Source organism: Pipistrellus kuhlii, unplaced genomic scaffold (assembly GCF_014108245.1).
Source record: "Pipistrellus kuhlii isolate mPipKuh1 unplaced genomic scaffold, mPipKuh1.p scaffold_m20_p_9, whole genome shotgun sequence".
Classification (NCBI taxonomy): domain Eukaryota; kingdom Metazoa; phylum Chordata; class Mammalia; order Chiroptera; family Vespertilionidae; genus Pipistrellus; species Pipistrellus kuhlii.
The window spans coordinates 1219965-1239026 of NW_023425595.1; the positions used below are offsets into that span (position 1 = coordinate 1219965).

The following is a 19062-nucleotide window of genomic DNA, read 5'->3' on the forward strand; positions in this document are numbered from 1 at the left end:
CGGGTTGTGTTCCTGGACTAGGGCCTGGCCCGGGGTAGCTGCTCAATGCATGCGCATGATGTGAGTAAGTGAGGGGATGCCAGCTAGCGGCCCAGAGAGGCCCGGGGGTCGCACAGGGACACACAGCAAGGCAGTAGCTGGGTTGGGGACCAGGCCGGGCCTGCTGTGCCCACTGAGCCGGGCGCCGGCCCTCCTCCGCCCCCCCCCTGGACCTCAGATTTTCAGGGACCAGCACGGGGCACACCTGGGGCACACCTGGGGCCCCCTCGCCTGGAAACTGTGGGCATGTTTTCTGAGAGTATTTCCAATGCAGAGGGGTGTCAGGCCATGAAGCCCTAGCACCTCCGGATTTCAGGGAGCAGTTGGTGGGCCTGGGGGGAGGCAGGACCTCGGTCCTCGCCCTGGGCATCTCTGGGCCTGCGTGAAAGAGGAAGGGGATGGAGAGGCCCGAAGCTCGGGAGGTGCCCATCACCCCGCTTGGCAGAGTGAGGGGCAGACACTAAGTAAAGATCGTGGGCGCCAAAGGAGGGACAGAGGCAGGCTGGGGGGAGAGGGGGGAGGCGCTAGTCTCTCTGAGCAGGAAGTCATTAGGCTACTTCTAAACTTAATAACTGGGAAGGAGGGGTGGACTGTCTTAGGCAGAGATAAGAGGTAACAACCCAGAGGCCGTGGCTGGAAGACAGCGCAGTGCCCTTGGGCACTGGGCCCCCTAGTAGGGGTGTCGAACTCAATCAGAGAAGGGGCCAAAATCTAAAATCCAGCCTAAATCGCGGGCCAAATGGTTTACTGAACAGTCATAAACTGTCATTGTGATGGAAACGCAGCGGAGTGCAGTGATGACAGCGCGGTGCGGGCCACATTGCAAGGCCTGGCGGGACAGATTTGGCCCGCGGGCCTTGTGTTTGACACATGTGCCCTAGGGCCTCTGCCAGGCAGGCCCCCACCACGCCACCTGTGTGTGTAACCCCCTCCACAGGCCACGCTGAGAAAGACATGTAGTTCTTTCCCGTAGTTTCCTCTGCAAAGGCGGGGCAGGTGGTTTTCAAACTGGGTGTCACAGACCCAGCCTGAGTTTTGTGGACAGCAGGCGTGGGCTGAGGTGTGGGGGGGCCAGGCTTAAGGACCCCCACCCACTTCAGCGAGGGAAGCCCCGCTTGCTTGGTTTGATCTCCCGGGGTTTCAGGTGGGACTTCTCCTGGAGAAAGGGTTTCTTTCACCAGATGGTCCCAGAGCCCGCTTCTGCGGGCCCCCAACTGGGCCTCCAGGGACCCTTACCTGGGGTCCTCACTTCCACCAAGCCCCTCGGCCCTGCCAGCCCTCCCACGTGGAGAGACTCCCTGTCGCCTGGGCGGCGGGCTGCCCCTGCAGAGGCTCCGGCATCAGGGGCCACATGGCGCTGGGCGGAACCTCAGGGTCCTCTCGCAGCCCCCTATTCCCGCCTCTGCAGGTACAAAGACTATCGGGAGCCCCCGTGGTCGGAGAACAAGTACGATATCTCCAAGGACTTCTGGGCCGTCCTGGCGGCGCGGCTAGCCTTCGTCATCGTCTTCCAGGTACGCCTTCCAGGGGCCCCGGGTCCCGGAGCGGGAGGACCCGCGTCAGGCAGGGTCAGGGCATCAGGATTCCACGCGGCCAGGACGGCGGGCGGGCGTGCCCACGGAGGCACCCGTCAGCCTCCCGTCCTTCTGTGCGCTGAGTTCATCGTATGAATTGCTTCAAAGCCCTGACACTTGTCTTATTTGGTGATGCGTGACCCGGCGGATCACGTCTGAAGCCTCCCAGCCAAGGAATTCGGAAGCCTCCAGAGGCGTTTCCTAGTTAACGGAGCTCAGATTCTCCCGAGCAGGCCGGCTGCCCTGGCCGGTGGCTCGGTCGGCTAGAGCGTCATCCCACTACCCCGAGGTGGTGGGTTCGATCCCCAGTCAGGGCACGTACAGGTGTTCAACCAGTGAATGATGAGCAAGCGGAACAACCAATTGGTGTTTCTCTCTCTCTTCTTTCTCTCTCTCTCTTTCTCTCTCTCTCTCTCTCTCTCTCTCTCTCTCTCTCTCTGAAAAAACAGTAACTATAACATTTTTAAAAGAAGGCTGGCCAACATGTCGGGAGGGGCTGCTGGCAGGTTCCCTCCCTCAGTTATACCTTCCAGGAAACCGAGGCCCAGGAGCTCCAAGCTGGTGCCCACGGCTACGGGCAGGGGCGGGGCAGGGGGTGGCGCTGCCCGGTGGGCAGAGGCAGGGAGCATTCTCCGGGGTCCTCCTTCCCACGCCCACACGGTAACTGTCCTTCCAGAACCTGGTCATGTTCATGAGCGACTTCGTGGACTGGGTCATCCCGGACATCCCCAAGGACATCAGCCAGCAGATCCACAAGGAGAAGGTGCTGATGGTGGAGCTGTTCATGAGGGAGGAGCAGGGCAAGCAGCAGCTGCTGGACACGTGGATGGAGCGGGGCCCCAAGAAGGACGAGGCCTGCAGCAACCACAGCCCCCAGGACAGCCCTGACGGCGGCCCCAATGGCCCGGACGGCGGCCCCAGCGGCGGTGGCCCCGACAGCGGCCCCGATGGCCGCCCAGACGGCGGCCCTGGTGGCCCCAACGGCCCCAACGGCCCCGAGAACCCCGGGGGCGCCCTGTAGCCGCCCCAGCGCCCGGCCGACGGGCACCTCTCCCGGGCAGGCAGCCCACCCCCACCAGGTCGGGTGGCTCCTGTGTTTGCAGCAAACCTCGAAGACCACCTTCTGATAAGACGATGTTTTTTAAAATCTTTTCTTCTGGGGTTGTTTTCTCTTTTTGTTTTTCCCTTGTTTTTGCACAAAACCATTCTGCAGGGAATTTTTTATCTTTACTCTCGGAGTTCATCAGAACGGTCGCTGGGACAGGGCGGCGCCCGCGGCAGAGGCGGCCTTGGCGGGCAGTCCTGGCGTCTCCCCCGTGGCGGCGACCATGAGCAGAAGTCATTACCTCCTGTGATCCCCCTGGCACCCTGACAGGCGGGCATGGCCTCCGAGGCCCTGGGTGCCACGTGCAGGGGGAGCAGAGAAGCGGGCAAGGACTGAGCCATTGGAGACCAGTTCCCCGAGACCTCACCTGCCTCTCGGTCAGGAGAGCGAGCCCGTCCCCATCCCCTTTTCTGTCGGTTCGGAAGCAGGCACTCTGGTCGGGAGCGGTGGCCTGGCCATGTCGGCCACAGGGCGTGGGAGCGTCCAGCTTACTCCTGAGAGCCAACGGGGGCAGGTCCCGCCGGGAGCCACACCTGTCCCCCTCCCCGCCCCCACGCCGGGAGCTGGCCTCACAGCTGCCCCCTTTCCTTGTGGGCAAAGACCAGCGACAGGACAACAGGCAGTGAGCGGTCACCCAGAGGCATTTGGGGGCCACGGTTGTTTCAGGGAGTCCCACGGCTCCCAGGGTTCGGCCACAGCTTCAGACTATTTATTGAGGGTCTGTTACTTTTTTTTTTCTCTTGTTTTTCTTTTTTCTTTTTTTTTTCTTTTTTTTTTTTTTTTTTTTTCTTTTTTTTTTTTGTTGTTGTTGTTCTCTTTATCGATCCTACGGTGGATTTGAGGGTTGTTTTGTTTTGTTTTTTTCTCCTGTAGCTCAGAGGTGGAAGGACTTTCTTTTACTAGTTAACCAAATACCGTCGAGAGGAATTTAAACTACTGTTGCTACCAAAGATTTTTATTAATAAAGGCCTCTATTTTGGTAACACTTCTCTATATTTCTACTCACAGGAACGTTCCTGTTGGACAGTTAGGATTTTCAGAGCGTGGGCACGCAGGTCTTGTGGGTGACAGGGGGGTCCACGTCTCAAGCGCCCAGAGAAACGCGGGAGGGGAGGCCATACACCGTGTTTGCCGCTGGCATCCCGCCCGCCGCCTGCTCTGCGGGCGGCGACACGTCCCCCGTGTGCTGAAACCGTGCCGTCGGATGCTTCTGTGTTCTCATGTACAGCAAGCTGTTTGAAACCGGGGTTTTGTATATGACTATTGTATTAAAAACGAGGTGATTACCAAAATCCTCTCGTGGGAACCTTGTCTTTGTTAAGTGAGTGTGCACAGACCCGGAGGGCCGTGGCGAGATGCGCTCCCGAATCCATGTGTGTGCGTGACACCTTCCTCATGAGACATGTCTGGTGGCATTGCCCAGGAAGCTCCCCGGGCTCTGCCCCGTGTCCCGAGCCCCAGGGCTGAGCTGAAAGTCCGGGAGGGACTTGGGGGCATCCGTCATCTTTGGTGAGACACATGGAGGGCTGTTCCTGAGACTTCCCTTCTGAGTGTGTGCGTGTGCACGTGTGTGTTTGTGCATGTCTGCGTCTGTGTGTGCAGGGATGTGTGTTGCATGTTCATGTGTGCTTGTGTCTGTGCGGGTGCATGTGTGTGCATTCGTGTATGCAGGGGCTTGTCTGTGCACATGTGTGGGTATGTGTTTATATGTGCTTATATCTGTGTGCAGGGGCCTTTGTGTGTATGTGTTTATATGTGTTTATATGTCCTTGTGTTTTGTGCGTGCACATGTGTGTGTTGGGATGGGAGTTGTCACACCTTCCCAGCAGCCTCTTCCATGAGCCCCAAATCCTGACCCCTGATCCCACCCAACAAGAGAATTTGGGATTTCATGGAGCTAAATCTTCCCGCCAACCTTTCCGGGACCAACCTAGAGTCACCAGTGTTTTCATGTGGGTGCGTGGGGGCACCTGCTTTTAAATCACCACTGAGGATCACCATCATATCGTGAAAAAGGGGGCATTTGTACATTAAACTTCAGGGGGCAGCACACCCTGTCAGGGGGACCTCCCCTCAGGAGCCACTCAGGCGGCCAGGTCCCCACACCTCCAAAGCCTTCCCTGCCAGCCGTAGGCCTCGAGCGCCATCTGGTGCTCAGATGCCTCCATGCAAACCGCAAGTCCCTTGTCCTGGTTACTCAGGTCAAGAAAGGCCTTCTGAAGCTTTGGCACCGCATTCTAAGTCCCAAACGGAGGCAGCACCAGGGCCTCCCTCCTAGGTCCTCCCTGAAGCCGGAGGCTCATGGTGGGACCTGCCCCACTTGACAGGTGAGGACACAGGATCAGAGCAGGGTGTAGGTGCCAAGATCACAAAGCTCCTTAGCACCTAAGCCAAGACCTCAAGGAGGCTGGCACTCAAGCCCGACAGACATTCACGCATGCCCCGTCCACAAAGAGAGCCCTGGGCAAAGCAGACCGCCCCTGCACCCCGGGGGATGGCTTCCTGCAGAGGGCGCCATCTGCTGAACCAGAAATGAACACCAAACCACAATAGCTTCAGAGGAAGAAAAGGGTGCTGATGAACATACAACGGAGGGTATCACGGACAGACCGAGTTGGTCAGAGAGGTCCCTGGGGAGCTGAGCAATGAGGAGCCAGAACGTAAAACCCTGGAGAGGAAGGCAGGGCAGTCCAAGCAGCGGGAACAGCCAGTGCAAAGGTCCTGAGGCAGCGGTGTGCTGGGCTAACTCTAGGAGCGACAAGGACCGCGTGGCTAGAGCGAGGGGCAGGGGAGGCCACCAGAACCAACTCACGCAGTGAGGACTGTGAGTTTGGTGCGAAGTGCCATGGCAAAGTTTTAACCAGGGCAGTGGCAGGATCTGATTGGCAGCTGTGGAGCGGGAGGCCCGAGAGGAGAGAGCTGCAGGAGTTGAGGTAAGCGATGATAGGCCTGAACAGGTGGGAGAAGTGGTGGAGAAGGAGCAGCAATGTCGGAAAGCCTCGCCATCTCGCAGGGGGAGGATTCCGTGGAGACCAGCTGGCGGGCCGGTGCCATTACTTCACAGCGGGCACAAGGAGGCCCAGAGAGGGTCGTAGCCCTAAGGGGGTCACACAGCAGGCTACACAGCTGTCTTTCACACCCAGGCCCTGTGGACCTAGGGCCGAGCACTTCTGCTGCTGGCCCCTGGATGGTGTGGTGGGAATGGGCAGGAGTCTGTCCCCCTCCCCAGAGCGTGGAGGCTGGTGTGAGCTGCCCCACAGCCTCCACGTGACAGGGTCAGAATGCGTTGCTATCTGAGTGAATTTAATTTAGGAAAACCAGTTAAATCCACATAAAAATCCAGGCTTGCCATTTTCTTGAAAATTCTCCCCCGCTGATGACATGGCCCCGTTTTTCACCGTGTCGCCTCTCGGGTGTGGCTGGGGCCGGTGCCCTTCTTCAGATGATGCCGGTCCTCTCCACCACCTCTGCCCACCTCCCACCCTCCCAAACGTGCCCGCCCACAGCCCACAGCAGCAGCTGAGACTGCGGCTGCTGGAGCCACCGCCTTTCTAGACGAGCCCCAGGACAGGTCCTTTTCCTGTGATGCAGAACCAGCTGTGGGGGTCGCTGGAACATAGCCTGGCCAAGGTGTATGCTGGGATACAGCTGTCCTCACCCCCGGGCTGGACTCAGAGCCAGGTACCCACCTCCCACACATTCACCTGCAGCCTCCTAGGGGCCATGTACGTGCTCTCTAAAATGAGCACAGGTGTCAGGTGCCTCCACGCTTGGGCAGCACTTATTTACCATCCACATGGTTCTGGAGGAGCCACAGCCAAGTGGGAAAGTGATGACCCTGCAAGGAACAGACCCGGTAGGAGCAGGGGTCCAGGGCCAGGCACAGAGAAGGCACCAGAAAGTGCCAAATAAGTGAACGGATGATGGGTGGCTGGGAGGATGGATGGATGGATGGATAGATGGATGGATAAGTGGATGGGTGAATAGATGGGTGAATGGGTGCATGGATGGGTAGTTAGGAGGATGGATTGATGGATGGATGAGTGAATGGGTGGATGAATGGGTGCATGGATGGGTGACTGAGAAGATGGATGGATGGATGGATAGATGAGTGGTTATAGGTAGACAAACAGTGAATGGATACGTAGATGGCAGGCAAATAGACTGACAAATGAGCTTTTCTGCCTTTGAGCTGCACAGACCTTGGAATCAACTGGCAGGGCTGTTGGTGGAGGAGTCAGGGGTTAGGTGGGAGGTAGGCGATGCCTCTGGCCGCAGACAGGCCCGCAGTCTCTGGCAGAGGAGCTGACCCCTGGAACACTGGCTTGGGCAGCACAGGGCTCCCAGCCAGGTTTCCCCAGAGGGGCTGGTGTGAGCAGCAGGGCCAGGATCCTGGGATGCACCTGGGGAAAGGCAGCTGTAAAACTGAAGCCAGACTTCTCGGCTCTGCTGATATTTATTTACTGTGACCCATTCTCCCACCCCCCTTCTCTTCACTCCCCTACCCCATGCGCCCTCTCTCCCCACACATTTTTATGGACGTGGAACACAGAAAACTGCCCATACCTTAAGTGTCTAGTCAACTTCCACAAAACCACACACCTCTGTGGCCAGGACTCGGCCGCAGAATGTCAGGGCACCTCAGAAGCCTCCCTTGGTGCTCCCTTTGGGTCACCCAGCTGTAACCAGAGTCCTGACTCCCTGTCCTGACTCCCAGCCGCGTTAACGCTGATCCCCGGATTTGTTTATAGTGGCTGCTGCCCTCTGCTGGCTGCCTGTGGGAGCTCCACTTTGGGAGGAAAGGAGCCTGCCCATGGGCCAGGGCTGGTTTTCTGTCTGCTGTTGAGACAAATGACCACAAATGTAGTGGCTTCAAACAACACGTTTATTAACTTCTAGTTCCCTAGCTGAGACATCTGACACAGGTCTCACTGGGCTAAAACCAAGGTTTCAGCAGGGCCAGACCCGTCCCATAATCTTCAAGCCAGTGTTGGCAGGGGGCCCTTCTCACACTGCCATCTCTCTAGTTAGACTGCATCAAAGGATACCATCGGCAGAGCTAAATGGCCATTCAGCAAATGGGAGGCCATGTTTGCACCTCCTATATCTGATGTGGGACTCATATCTGGGACATACGATTCACTCTCTTCATTGATGTTTCCCTCTCTCTCCCCCTCTCGCTTTCTCTCTGAAATCAATAAAAATGCATTAACCATCACAGCACCATCTGTCTGCGGAATATTCCCAAATTCACATCGCTGCCTAGATCTCTGTCCCAAACCCTCTTCCTGTACATCCCACTGTCAGGTCAACATGTCTAATAGGTCCTTCCCCAAACCCATCCACCTCCCCAGGTCAGTCAATGCTCAAGCACCCTCAGTTCCTCTTGTTTATGTCCACCCCAAAATCTGAAGAGGGCCTCACCCCTCCCACCCCTGCAATGCACTCAGTCCAGGGACTCTCCTCCCTCATCAGGATTAGTGCAGAGTTCCGTGGCTTCTACCCGAGGGCAGAACGATTCCTTAAAAATATTATGCAGAGCCCGGCTGGCGTTGCTCGGTGGGTTCAAGCATTGTCCCTCTATGCCAAGGTTGTGAGTTTGATCCCTGGTCAGGAGTCAACCAAGGAATACATAAATGAGCAAAACAGCAAATCAACGTCCCCTCTCTCTCTAAAATCAATAAATTAAAAAGGTTTTAAACATATTAGTTCACAGCAGCATTATTCATAATAGCCAAAAGGTGGGACAACTGGGATGTCATCAGCTGATGACTGGTAAACAAACGTGGTCCGTCCGACCCGTAAACAGGAACCAACACGGACGCCTGCTCCCTCGTGGATGAACCTTGAAGACATTCTGCTCAATAAAAAGGAAGCAGGCTCCAGAGGCTGCGCGGTGCGTGGTTCCAGTTGTATGAAGTGCCCAGAGTACGCAAATCCAGAGACAGAAAGTAAATTAGCAGCTGCCAGGGGCTGAGGGGAGGAGGAGGGAAGGAAGTGGCTGCTAATGGCTGGCAGGTTCCTACTTGGGGCGATGAAAATGTTCTAAAAATAGCTAATGGAAAGGGTTGGACAATCTTATGAATTGACTAAAAAACCAGCGAATTGCAAACTTTTAAAAGGGTAAGTGGTATGGTATGTGAGTTATCTCTCATCACACACACACACACACACACACACTGAGTGGCCAGATTATTATGATCTCTGAACGCATAATAACCTGGCCACTCAGTGTACATCTCTTGAGTACCTCATTTATTTTATATCAAAGATACTGTAGATCGTGCACCTGATCAGTTTTCCCCTTTGCCCTGGCTGATAGAAAGCTCAGGGCAAATAGGTGAGCTGATCTCTAGCAAAAGTCTAGAATACTTTTGGTACCCATTTGAGATACAAATACACTGAGTGCCCAGATTATTATGCGTTCAGAGATCATAATAATCTGGCCACTCGGTGTATATTCTTTTCTTTTTTCTTTTTTTTATGTAACTCAAATTCCTTTGCTTCTCACACACTCTGCAAGAGCTCCATCTCGGCAGAAAAGCCGATCCTTAGGGCCCCCTCCCTGACCTCCCCTTGCCTTCCCTCAGCCCCCCATCCCCACCCTCACCCCTGCTCCAGACCTGTTGGTCTCCCTGGGGCTCCTGTAACCTGGCCATCCCCTGTGCCTCAACTCGGCTCTGCCCAGTCCCTCTCCACTCCTGCCCCTCCCCCCCCTCCCCCCCAGGTTTGACCTTCTGCACTTGCTTATCTGCGTTTTGTAAACTAGTGTACTGATGACTAAGCTCTAGCAGGCAGGGACTTCCTGAATTTGGCCCCAGCACCTATTGCCTGGCACACAGTAGGCGCTCAATAAAGGCCTAAAAAGCATTCAAAGCATCAATGTTTGCAACTTTAAAAATCAAATATCCATTAAAGCTAACCGCCTAAATAAACCTCTGAGTAATCTTTTCCGCACACAGGTGCCCAGGGGGCACTAAAGGACATGCACCATCACCAATGTCAATAAATAAATGAATTTATCATCAGCACCTGTACTGCCACATTCCACAGGAAACGCAGGCCCGCCCTCCCGCCCTCCCGCCCACAACCCGGGTCCCGGGAGTTCCAAGGCCATAGGTTCCCATCTGGAGGGAGAAGGTCTGAAGGGCGCAGGCGCAGAGGCCGCCCCAGCCCGCGCCCGTACCCTGCCTGGGGCGCCCTCTGGAGGCGGCTGCGCGTCTCCCAGGCGGAAACGGCTACAGTCGTGTCCCGGGCGCATGCGTGAGTCCCGCAGTTCTCGCGAGGCTCCGGAGTTCTCGCGAGACCCCTAGGAGGCCCTATGTGGACTTCCGCTGTCGGGGTCGAAGCGCGGGGTTTGTGAAGAGGGACCCCGAGCGGCCCGAGTCCCCCGGGCGCAGGCCGGCGGGCGGGCGGACGGGCGGGCAGCGGACCGAGACTGGGGGTGGCGAGCCGGAGCGGAGGACGCGCGCGGTGGGCCGGGTTCGGGCCACGCCCGCCCAGCGGCCGCCACTATGGACCAGTTCCTGGTGCTGCTGCACTCGGTGTCCACCGGCCTGACGAGCGGCGAGCTGACCGAGCTCAAGTTCCTGTGCCAAGGCCGCATCAGCAAGAGGAAGCTGGAGCGCGTGCAGAGCGGCGTGGACCTCTTCTCCGTGCTGCTCGAGCAGAACGAGCTGGACAGCGAGCACACCGAGCTGCTGCGCGAGCTGCTCGTGTCCCTGCGGCGCCAAGACCTGCTGCGGCTCCTGGACGACTACGAGGCGGGCGCGGCGGGGCGGGCGGCGCCGGAGGAGCAAGGTGGGCGCGGGCCGGGGGCAGCCGGCCGGGAGGCGGAGCGGGTCTGCCGGGCGTCTAACGGTTGCCAGCTTTGAGTTTGCGTGGGTTTTCCTAAAAGCCCCTGGAACACCGGTGACACATGAGAGGACCAGCGCTCAGAACAGTGAACTCACCGTAGGCTGCAGGGCATGGACACTCACCCCCCCAAGTTCAGTGTTTCTGGGGCAGAGCCCGGCTCCGTCTCCGTAAGTGAGAAAATACCCGGAAGGAAATAGGCGTGCTAACCTCCTCCGGGTGGGAAAGGGTCGCGGGAGCCTGTGCTGCTGCCCGCACTTGCCTTCTGCCTGTCAAGTCCGTTCTGCAGTGGTTCCTGCCCCGCTCTCAGGCACCCCCTCCGCCACCCGCACCTGTGGCTTGCAGGGGCCTCCGAGAGTAAAAGTGAAACCCAACTTCAGGGATTCTCAGCCACGCCATAATTCTAAAACCAGGCGGGGGCGGGGTGGAAGTGCTTGGAGGGCACCCCTCAGGGGCTTCAGGCTGTGCCCTGAAGTGGGTTATCCAGTCCCTGAACCTAAAAAGGATATTAAGAGTGACTCCATGGATATCACTCCATAAGCACTGGTGCTTATTATTGGTGGCAAGCTGACAGCACAGCTCTGCCTAAAAGGAGATAGATTTACACATATATACACGTGCACACACAGTACTTGACAGACAAACCGGGACAAAATACCTGAAGATATAGTTTTCATGGGAAAACTATATCTTCAGGTATTTTCAGTGGGGGAGGTGTGTGTGTGTGTGTGTGTGTGTTTATGTTGGAGGAAAGTGCACTAGAAGGTGAGCAGGTGTGAGGGTTGATAAGGGGTGATTCTTTGTTACTCCTTTGTAGAAGACTAGAGGACTGGTGTATGAAATTTGTGGAGGGGGGTTCCCCTCTCAGCCCGGCCTGCACCCTCTCCATTCTGGGACTGCTGGCTCCTAACCACACACCTGCCTGCTTGATCTCCCCTAACCATCCTCCCCTGCCAGCCTGATCACCCCTAACTGCCTCTGCCTCAGCCCCTACCACTATGACTTTGTCCAGGAGGAGGACCAGAGGACCGGACATCTTCCAGTCAGCCTGGTCTAATTAGCATATTACCTTATATTAGTATAGATGAAGTAGCCTAATGCATCAGACTGTCAGGGTTTTGCGACCTAGCTCTGCCCTGGTCTGGCTGTCTGTCCTCAGGAAACTGACTGGCCTTCTCTGTGCTCGGTTTCCTCATCTGTACAAACGGCTGTAGTGTCTCTGGTTTGTAGCTGGAGATGGGAATTTGCAGGAACATTTTGTCCTCTGGCCTCTCTCCCCATCCCAGAACAGCCTTCTGTGGTGTAGAGTACCCGGCTGGCTGATCTCAGCAGTAGTGTCAGCACTTGAGGACATGGTAGCGGGGACTGAAGACGGGTGGTCAGTCTGGGGCTGCCATACAAATCCCCACAAATTCGGTGGCTTAAAGCAGCCGAGCTTGCTTCTCTCACAGTAGGTAGCCAGAGTCCAAAGCCAAGGTGTCTCGGGGCTGTGCTCCCTCCGCGGGCTGTGGGGGTAGTCCTTCCTGCCTCATCCTGCTCCTTGAGTCTCTGCCTCCATGGTTACATGGCCTCCTCTCTGTGTGTCCTATCAGGACAGGCATCTCTGGGTTTAGGGCCACCTGCATAATTCAGGATGTCCTCATCTCGAGATCCTTAACTTAATTACATCTGCCAAGACCCTTTTCTAATTAAGTTAACATTTGTGGTTCCAGGGAGCTGACACGGATGTATCCTTTTAGAGGCCACGGTTCAGGATGGGATGGGGCGTGACCCCGTTTCCTTCCTTCTGAGCACCTCCCAGCCCTTCCTTCAGTGTCCCCTGGCCTAAACAGATAGTGCGACCACAGCCCACCCCAGCCACCAAGTCTTCAGCAGGCCACACCTCCATGTTTTGGGGTGGCATTGGTTGGGGTGGGATTAGAAGTCACTGGTGGGCTTTCTGTGACCTCCAGCCCCTCTGCTACCAGGTGACTTCAGCTTTGCAAGAGGACCTCTGAGGTGGTGCCTGTTCGGTGCTCAGAAGTGAAGTGATCGCACAGTCAGCTCCTCACTCAGTCCTGCTGAAGGTGTGGGGGCTCAGGCTGGGGCTCACAGAAGGACTCTGCTTCCTGTGAATCCACAGTTCTGGTCAGCACAGAGAAGCCGCCCCAAACCTCTGGTCAGTCCTTTTGTTCTTTCTTTCCCTAGACCTTTGTGCAGCGTTTGACATCATATGTGATCACGTGGGGAAGGACTGGAGAAGACTGGCTCGTCAGCTTAAAGTGTCTGACAGCAAGATCGATGCCATCGAGGTGAAGTACCCCCGGAACCTGACCGAGCAGGTGAGGGAGGCGCTGAGAGTCTGGAAGAGCACCACAGGGGAGGGAGCGGCCGTGCCCCACCTCGTGGGGGCGCTCAGGGCCTGCCGGCTCAACCTGGTGGCAGACCTCATCGAGGAGGACCAGCAGGCCCGCGGCCTCCAGCGCGAGGACGAGAGTGGGAACAGCACTGTGTCCCTCATGTCCTGGGAGTTGGACGCATGCAGCACGAGAGCCTCCTCCTGACCCCGCCGCTCTTCTCCAGGGACCCCTCCACCGAGCCTGTCCGGGGCTTGCGCGCGCCTGCGCTGTGGAAACCTCGCAGTGAGCCAGGACAAGGGACCCCAGCGCGCGCTCGCCCGGCCACAAGCATCTCCGCCAAAGCACTGACTTAGCACACGCTGTGTGCCAGGTGGAGCTTCGGGCCTTTACCCATTCATCCATTCATTCTTCCTGATCACCCTGTGAAAGGGAGTCTGGACTCCATTAAGGAGTTCCTGCAGAGGGATTTTGGAACCGTACCAACACATAGAAGGAATCTAACAGCGGTTGTTACTTCACCATTCTCCGGAGGAAGGGAGGGAGGGAGCTCAAAGTTAAGGCTCACTGGACGGAACTGAGGTTGGAGTCAGCAGAGCTGGGGTTGGAGGCGGTGCGCCAGCTCAGAGCCCCACTCTGCTCGTCCTGCGCGTGTGCGCGCGCCCCCAATGAGGCTATCTGTGCAGACGGTGTGGGCAAGAAGCACCCCTGCTCCAGCCCCAGCCCCTGCCCCTGCCCCTGCGGGAGCTGTCTCCTCAGGAGGTGGTGCCTGTTCGGTGCTCAGAAGTGAAGTAATCGCAGTCAGCTCTACACTCAGTCCTGCTGGAAGTGTGGAGGCTCAAAGCCTGAAACTCATGGAAGGACTCTGATTCCTGTGAATCCACAGTTACTAATGTATCAAAATCACTGTTTTTCTGGTAACAGAATTGGCAAGGGAAGGGATCCTGTGGGAACCTATAATTTTAAAAAGCAATCTTCCTATCTCTACAATAATCCTACTAACCAGATGCTTTATAGCAGAAATCTCCCTATTACAGGTAATTTTCCATTTCTATCGATTTTATATCACATATTATCAAGAGTCCCATCTCAGCCGATCACGGTCTCCCTCGAAGCTCATCCTGTGAGTGGCCACATTCCTCACAGTTGCCCCACCTCTGAATAAGGGAGTATCACCCTCAGGAAACGGGGGTCTGTGGAGGGCAGCGTTCACTGCTTGGGCCCTGCCTACCTCCAAGAGGTACCCGGGTGCCAAGTGGTGTGCCTAGTCTGGGCCTTCCAGCTGTCACCTTGGACCAGCCACGTGTGGTGGGATGTCACGCATGCTGCCTCACTCTGGCTGCTGAGGACCTCGCACTGCCCCCACTGCGCGGGGACCCAGCCTTTGAGCCCCCACACCTTCAGCAGATACTTTCTGTGCCAGGAGCTGGGACCACAGCAGCACACAGGATAGAACTGGCCCTACTCTGTTCACCCCAAAAGCCTGCCCGGAGCCCAGGTGTTCACTAGCCCAGCCCAGGTCTGGGTGCTGCCAAGGAGCTGAGCTGGTTTCAGGCCCACACAGCCTGGCCCGGCCCTGTGTTAATGCTGCACACCCCCACCCACCAGCACACCCTCTGCAAGCCTCCAGGCCAGGCCCAGTTCTGTGGACAGCAGACGTCATCACTGTCAACAAATGTGAGTGGCTCCCGAATGGGTAGATTTGGGAATTGAGTGTCCATATTTCTCACCCAGAAATAGGTTTTAGAGGTTCTGTCATTCCTATGATTTGTGGTGTCCTCTGCTGAAACGGGGAAGTGTGGAGCAGTTGGCAGCAGCCAGCCTCCCCCACATCCCAGCCCTCCATCATGCCGGTTGCTCCAATAGAGGCTTTGACGGGCGTAGTTGCTGTACCCAAATTTCCCATTGCCTAGGAGAAAGAAACAGGCTCAGTCCTCAGCTCTGCTACCAGCTTGCTCCAGTGGCCCATCGCCCAGTGAGGCACTGACATCCCAGGACTCCTGTCCCTGTGGTGAGGGAGAAGGGTCCTAGCTTTGGGGCAGACACATGTCACCCCCTGTGTGATCTAACTGCACTCAGCGCTGGGATCTTGAGTTGTCAAACTCGGAAAAGGTGATGAGTGGCAAAATGCTTCCAAATGATGCTGCTGGGCTGTGTGTGCCACCAGGTCAGTGCCATAGAGTGGGATGAGCTTGCAAGAGAATCTGGCCCCTGAAGATGAGGCTTCGAGCCAGATAGAAGCATGCATGCGGTCGGGGGCTTCCAAGGGACTGCCACCGAGCCTGGTGGTAAGACTCGGTTGAATAGGACAAACAGCCTGTCCTTGAGATGCACAATGTCCCCCCCGTTTTGTAAAACAAGGAAACAAAACATACACACACAGCTTGTACAAAGCACAGATGGGCACAAGAAGTGACATGTTACACAGCAAACATCTGGGAACGGTTACTTCCTAATGACAGGGTTACTGTATTTGGGTGTTTTCCACATTTTCTTTGATGTGTGGGGTAACCTGGACTATTTGGTGGGGTATTCTGTCCCTGGAGAACATGTGGCTTGAGTCTGACCCAGGTGGTGAAGGCTGCCTCCAGGCGGAACATTCTGGATCTTTCTGTAGCCTCTCCTGGAACAGACAGGACTGATGTCCAATCAGAGCCATGGCCTTGCAGGGCAGTTCCACCCACCCTAAGGAGGGAGCTGCTACAATTTTTAGCCAGGGAGTTCTCATAGTAACCCATGTACCTTATTTTTTGCAATCATGAAATTGTATGTTTCTAATAAAGGTGTAGATAAGTCAACTTGAAAGCTGAAATGAAGGGCATGTTTTGCTCTCTTCACCCTTTTCCCCTGAAAAAGAGGGAGGCCAGTGAGTGTCCCAGACTTTGGGCCAATCAAGGGGAATTGGATCAAGTGTCTCCGGGAACAAAGGGTCCCTGCCCTGGTCTGCCCGCCCCTCCTGAGTGCTCTGGCTTCACACGCTCTCTCCCCTTCACACCACAGCCACTCCTGCTCTGTCAGTCACCTCACCTCCAAAGTCACCAGGCCCTCATCCACTGTTTCCTCCCCACCCACTGGCCTCCGTCCTCACTGCATCTTCCCAGCACTTGCTGAGGTTGCAGTTGGCAAACTCATATACCTGTTCAGTCACGCTCGGCCTCCAGGCATTGACTTCTCCTGACCATTCTCCATGAAATGCTCCCGGTTTCCTCCTTCCGCTGCCCGCTCCTGCACACCATCTCCCAGCACCACTTCACAGCCTTGGCCTCACTATCCCAGCTCCCTGGTTCCTCCCAGGTCTTTTTCTAAAACACCAAACACATTGTTTGCTGCCAGGGGTGACACCTTTTGTCATGCAAGAGATATTCCCAGGTTCTGGGGATTAGGACTTGGGCACCTGGGCCACAGGCATTTGGCCAGCCACAAAACTCAAGCTCAACATCTTCCCTCCCCCAACCGCCATTCCTGGCCAGTGCCTAAGGTGCAGACCCAGGACTTCCTGTCTAGGGCCACCTGTCCCTGTATCACAGCACCAGCTCCTCTAGCTCAGACTACCTCACAAGCATTTTCTGCTGCCCCGCCCCCCGTGAGCCTCATCTCTAGAAAGCTCAGGGTCTTCTTCCTGCCCTTCCCTCCCCTTCTAACCCACCCCCAACTGCAGAGCTCTCAAGTATTTTTATTTTAACATTTTCTTATTGATCTTGAGAAAGAAATATCAATGTAAGAAAGAAACGCCAAGTAGCTGCCTCCAGCATGCCTATCCCCACCCCCCACCCCCCCAGCCCCCGGCAGGGGATCAAGCCCCCATCCTGGGCATGTGCCCTGACCAGAAATGGAACCAACAACCCTTCAGTGCGCAGGATGACGCCCAACCATCCGAGCCACACTGGCCAGGGCCCAGAAAGTATTTTTAGAGCTGCAAGCTCGCTACACATTTTTTTGTTTTGTGCTTTTATTTCCATGATAACTATTCTGAGTCATCCCTCAGACCGCTTTCTAGCCACAGGGTTGTGTGTGCATTGTGTCTGGCTCTGGACAGGCAAGCATGCTGGGGACGCATGTGCTCATGAGAAATGCCCAGTCTCCCTCCGTCTGGGGGTACAAAGGCAGAACTTGTCTCTCACAGGGAAAATTTGCAATGGAAATCCATTTTCATCAAAGAGGCCCTCAGTTTTTGAGTCTGACTAAATTAAGACCCAAGCCGGAGGCACACGTGTGTACCCCCCACATTGCCACCAAGGCACAGAGGCTGACTCAGTGGGTGAGTGGGGTCCCCACTGAGTGGGAGCCGCGTGATGTGTGGGTGCAGATCTCCTGGTTGGGCTGAAGGAAAAGCCACGGGCCGTTTGTGTCACCCCACACACCCAGGAGTAGACACGAGGTGACAGCTCTGTCCCACCAAACCTCACCTGCTGCTCCGAGGCACACCTGCTGGGAGATGACAGAGTTTGGGGAATGGAGAGTGGCCATTTGGCACAGCACTGTGAGCATCCTCGGTGACCTTTGAACATGGTTGAAAGGGTTACATTTTGTGTCTCTTTTACAGCAATTAGAAATTCATTCTTCATGTTAAATTACTAACCACTTAATTACGCTACTGGTCTACATTGTGTCCGCTTTGTAGGCATCCCTCTAATTTGTCCTTTTATTGATCTGTAGTTTCTGAGAGCTGGAAGCAGAAGCCTCCATCTGGCCTTCTGTTTGTATGGATCACAGTAACATCATTACAAGTAAAGCCTTGCTTGTCACGGAGTCTGGGCCAGTGTCAGTGCTTCCAGCGGGGTTCCCAGCTAGAGGAACCGGCTCCCAGGACGCCCAGGCCCCTCAGGACCAACACTAGTCAGCAGCATCATGATGCCAGGAGCAGTGCCCAGCAGTCTGCCCAAGCCGTTACCCCCTCCACCTGCCTTCCGACGGCAGCTTTGCCCAACCCCACTACCCATCCTAGGCCCCTCCTGTCCCCGTCCCGCCCCACCAAGCTCAGCTCCCTGAGCACCACAGCCTACAGCTTCCTCTTGGCTGCTGCTTCCAGCACCATCCGGCAGCTCTGCAGGAAAGGCTTACGTGGATTTGCTGAGCGGATGAATAAATGAACTGCAATGGTAAAAGGCCAGCGCAGGTGTCCCCAGGGGTCCAGAGTCTTCTGCAGGCAAGAAATCATGCCATTGGGATGTTTCATATTCCCAGGGTGCTTTGCTTTTCTGGGCTTGGGACTGATCAGGCTCTGAGATTCCTGCTGGGGCTGGGTGGGGGAAGGGGGGGTACAGGGGGAGGGGAAGATGCAGGCAGGCCATCACCCACTGATGCCCAGTGCCCCAGCCAGCACTCCCTGTGATGACCAAGACCCAGAATCTGCCCTTCACACCACCTAGTCCAAGCAGGTCCAGCCAGGGACCTGGGGAGCTGCCCTCCTCCCAGGCAGGGTGGATGCCACTTGCCCATACTCAGGAGCACACACTCCTTTGCTCTGGATCCATCCACCCACTCACCCATCTCTTCATCTACCAACGCATGCATTCATTCAGTCGATTCTTAGCAAAGGGCTCAGCCTGGGACTGCCCACTTCACCTCCCTCTAGCTGGGCGACCCCCCAGTGAAGCCCCACCTCCCCAACCGCCATTGCTCACCTGATAGGACCCTCCCTCTCCCGGGGCTGCTGAGATGAGGCGTGGTTAGTGGCTGTACATTGTAAAGGCCACTAAATGTCATTATCTTAATTCCTGAGTGAGCGCACGTTTTAAATCACTTACCTTTACAGCTTGCTGGTATGAACTCTTAGAGCGCATGTTTATTTCCAGAGACCTTCACGGACCCTGGGTAACACCCAGGGAGGCAGCCCCTGTACCTCGCACTGCGGAGCACGTGACCCAGGCCTGGCTGGCAAGCCTTATGGAGATTTTTATACATAAGGAAAGGGGACTCCTGTCATCTGGCCCCACGGATGGTGTTTGCAACCCAGACCACAAACCAAAGATTATGGGAAGAAATCAATGTACGTGGATTGGCCAGACCGGGACACTATCTCATCTTTCTCAGCACAGACCAAAATTCAAGGAGCCAAAAAGACCTGGGAGACCGTGTAGAGGTAATGGATAACAGCAAGGCAGATCTCATAGACACCCAGTGAGCCACACCCCCAGGGGCGTGGCATTGCCAG

The 19062-nt window shown here is 56.1% G+C and overlaps 2 protein-coding genes and 1 long non-coding RNA gene across 10 annotated transcripts in view; all 3 read left to right on the plus strand.

The window, feature by feature from the left end:
- The window catches only part of ANO1 (anoctamin 1), a 137280-nt gene extending 134552 nt beyond the window's left edge, over positions 1–2728 (plus strand). For all 7 annotated transcript variants that reach the window (XM_036427829.2, XM_045577470.1, XM_036427831.2 and 4 more), the window contains 3 exons: positions 1448–1553; positions 2290–2491; positions 2594–2728. In XM_036427829.2, the coding sequence (XP_036283722.2) occupies positions 1448–1553; positions 2290–2491; positions 2594–2634 (349 nt within the window). In that variant the 3' untranslated portion in view covers positions 2635–2728. The remainder of the gene's footprint in view (positions 1–1447; positions 1554–2289; positions 2492–2593) is intronic.
- Positions 2729–10080: 7352 nt separating this feature from the next.
- On the plus strand, positions 10081–13728 carry FADD (Fas associated via death domain). The gene is made up of 3 exons (XM_045577676.1): positions 10081–10138; positions 10171–10518; positions 12760–13728. The coding sequence occupies exons 2-3, from the start codon at positions 10233–10235 to the stop codon at positions 13113–13115; spliced, it is 642 nt and encodes a 213-aa protein (XP_045433632.1). The 5' UTR covers positions 10081–10138; positions 10171–10232; the 3' UTR covers positions 13116–13728.
- Positions 13729–13763: 35 nt separating this feature from the next.
- On the plus strand, positions 13764–18624 carry LOC118713372. 2 transcript variants are annotated; one of them, XR_004986257.2, is made up of 3 exons: positions 13764–15837; positions 17565–18151; positions 18185–18624. It is a non-coding gene; the product is annotated as an uncharacterized LOC118713372 (long non-coding RNA). The 2 variants fall into 2 exon arrangements; XR_004986258.2 differs by lacking the exons at positions 17565–18151; positions 18185–18624 and adding an exon at positions 16912–17502.
- Positions 18625–19062: the final 438 nt, after the last annotated feature.

Coding starts and splice junctions, on each gene's coding strand:
- FADD (XM_045577676.1), top strand. CDS start 10,233: ATGGACCAGTTCCTGGTGCTGCTGCACTCGGTGTCCACCGGCCTGACG. Junction 10,519..12,759: donor GGCGGCGCCGGAGGAGCAAG/GTGGGCGCGGGC, acceptor TTCTTTCCCTAG/ACCTTTGTGCAGCGTTTGAC.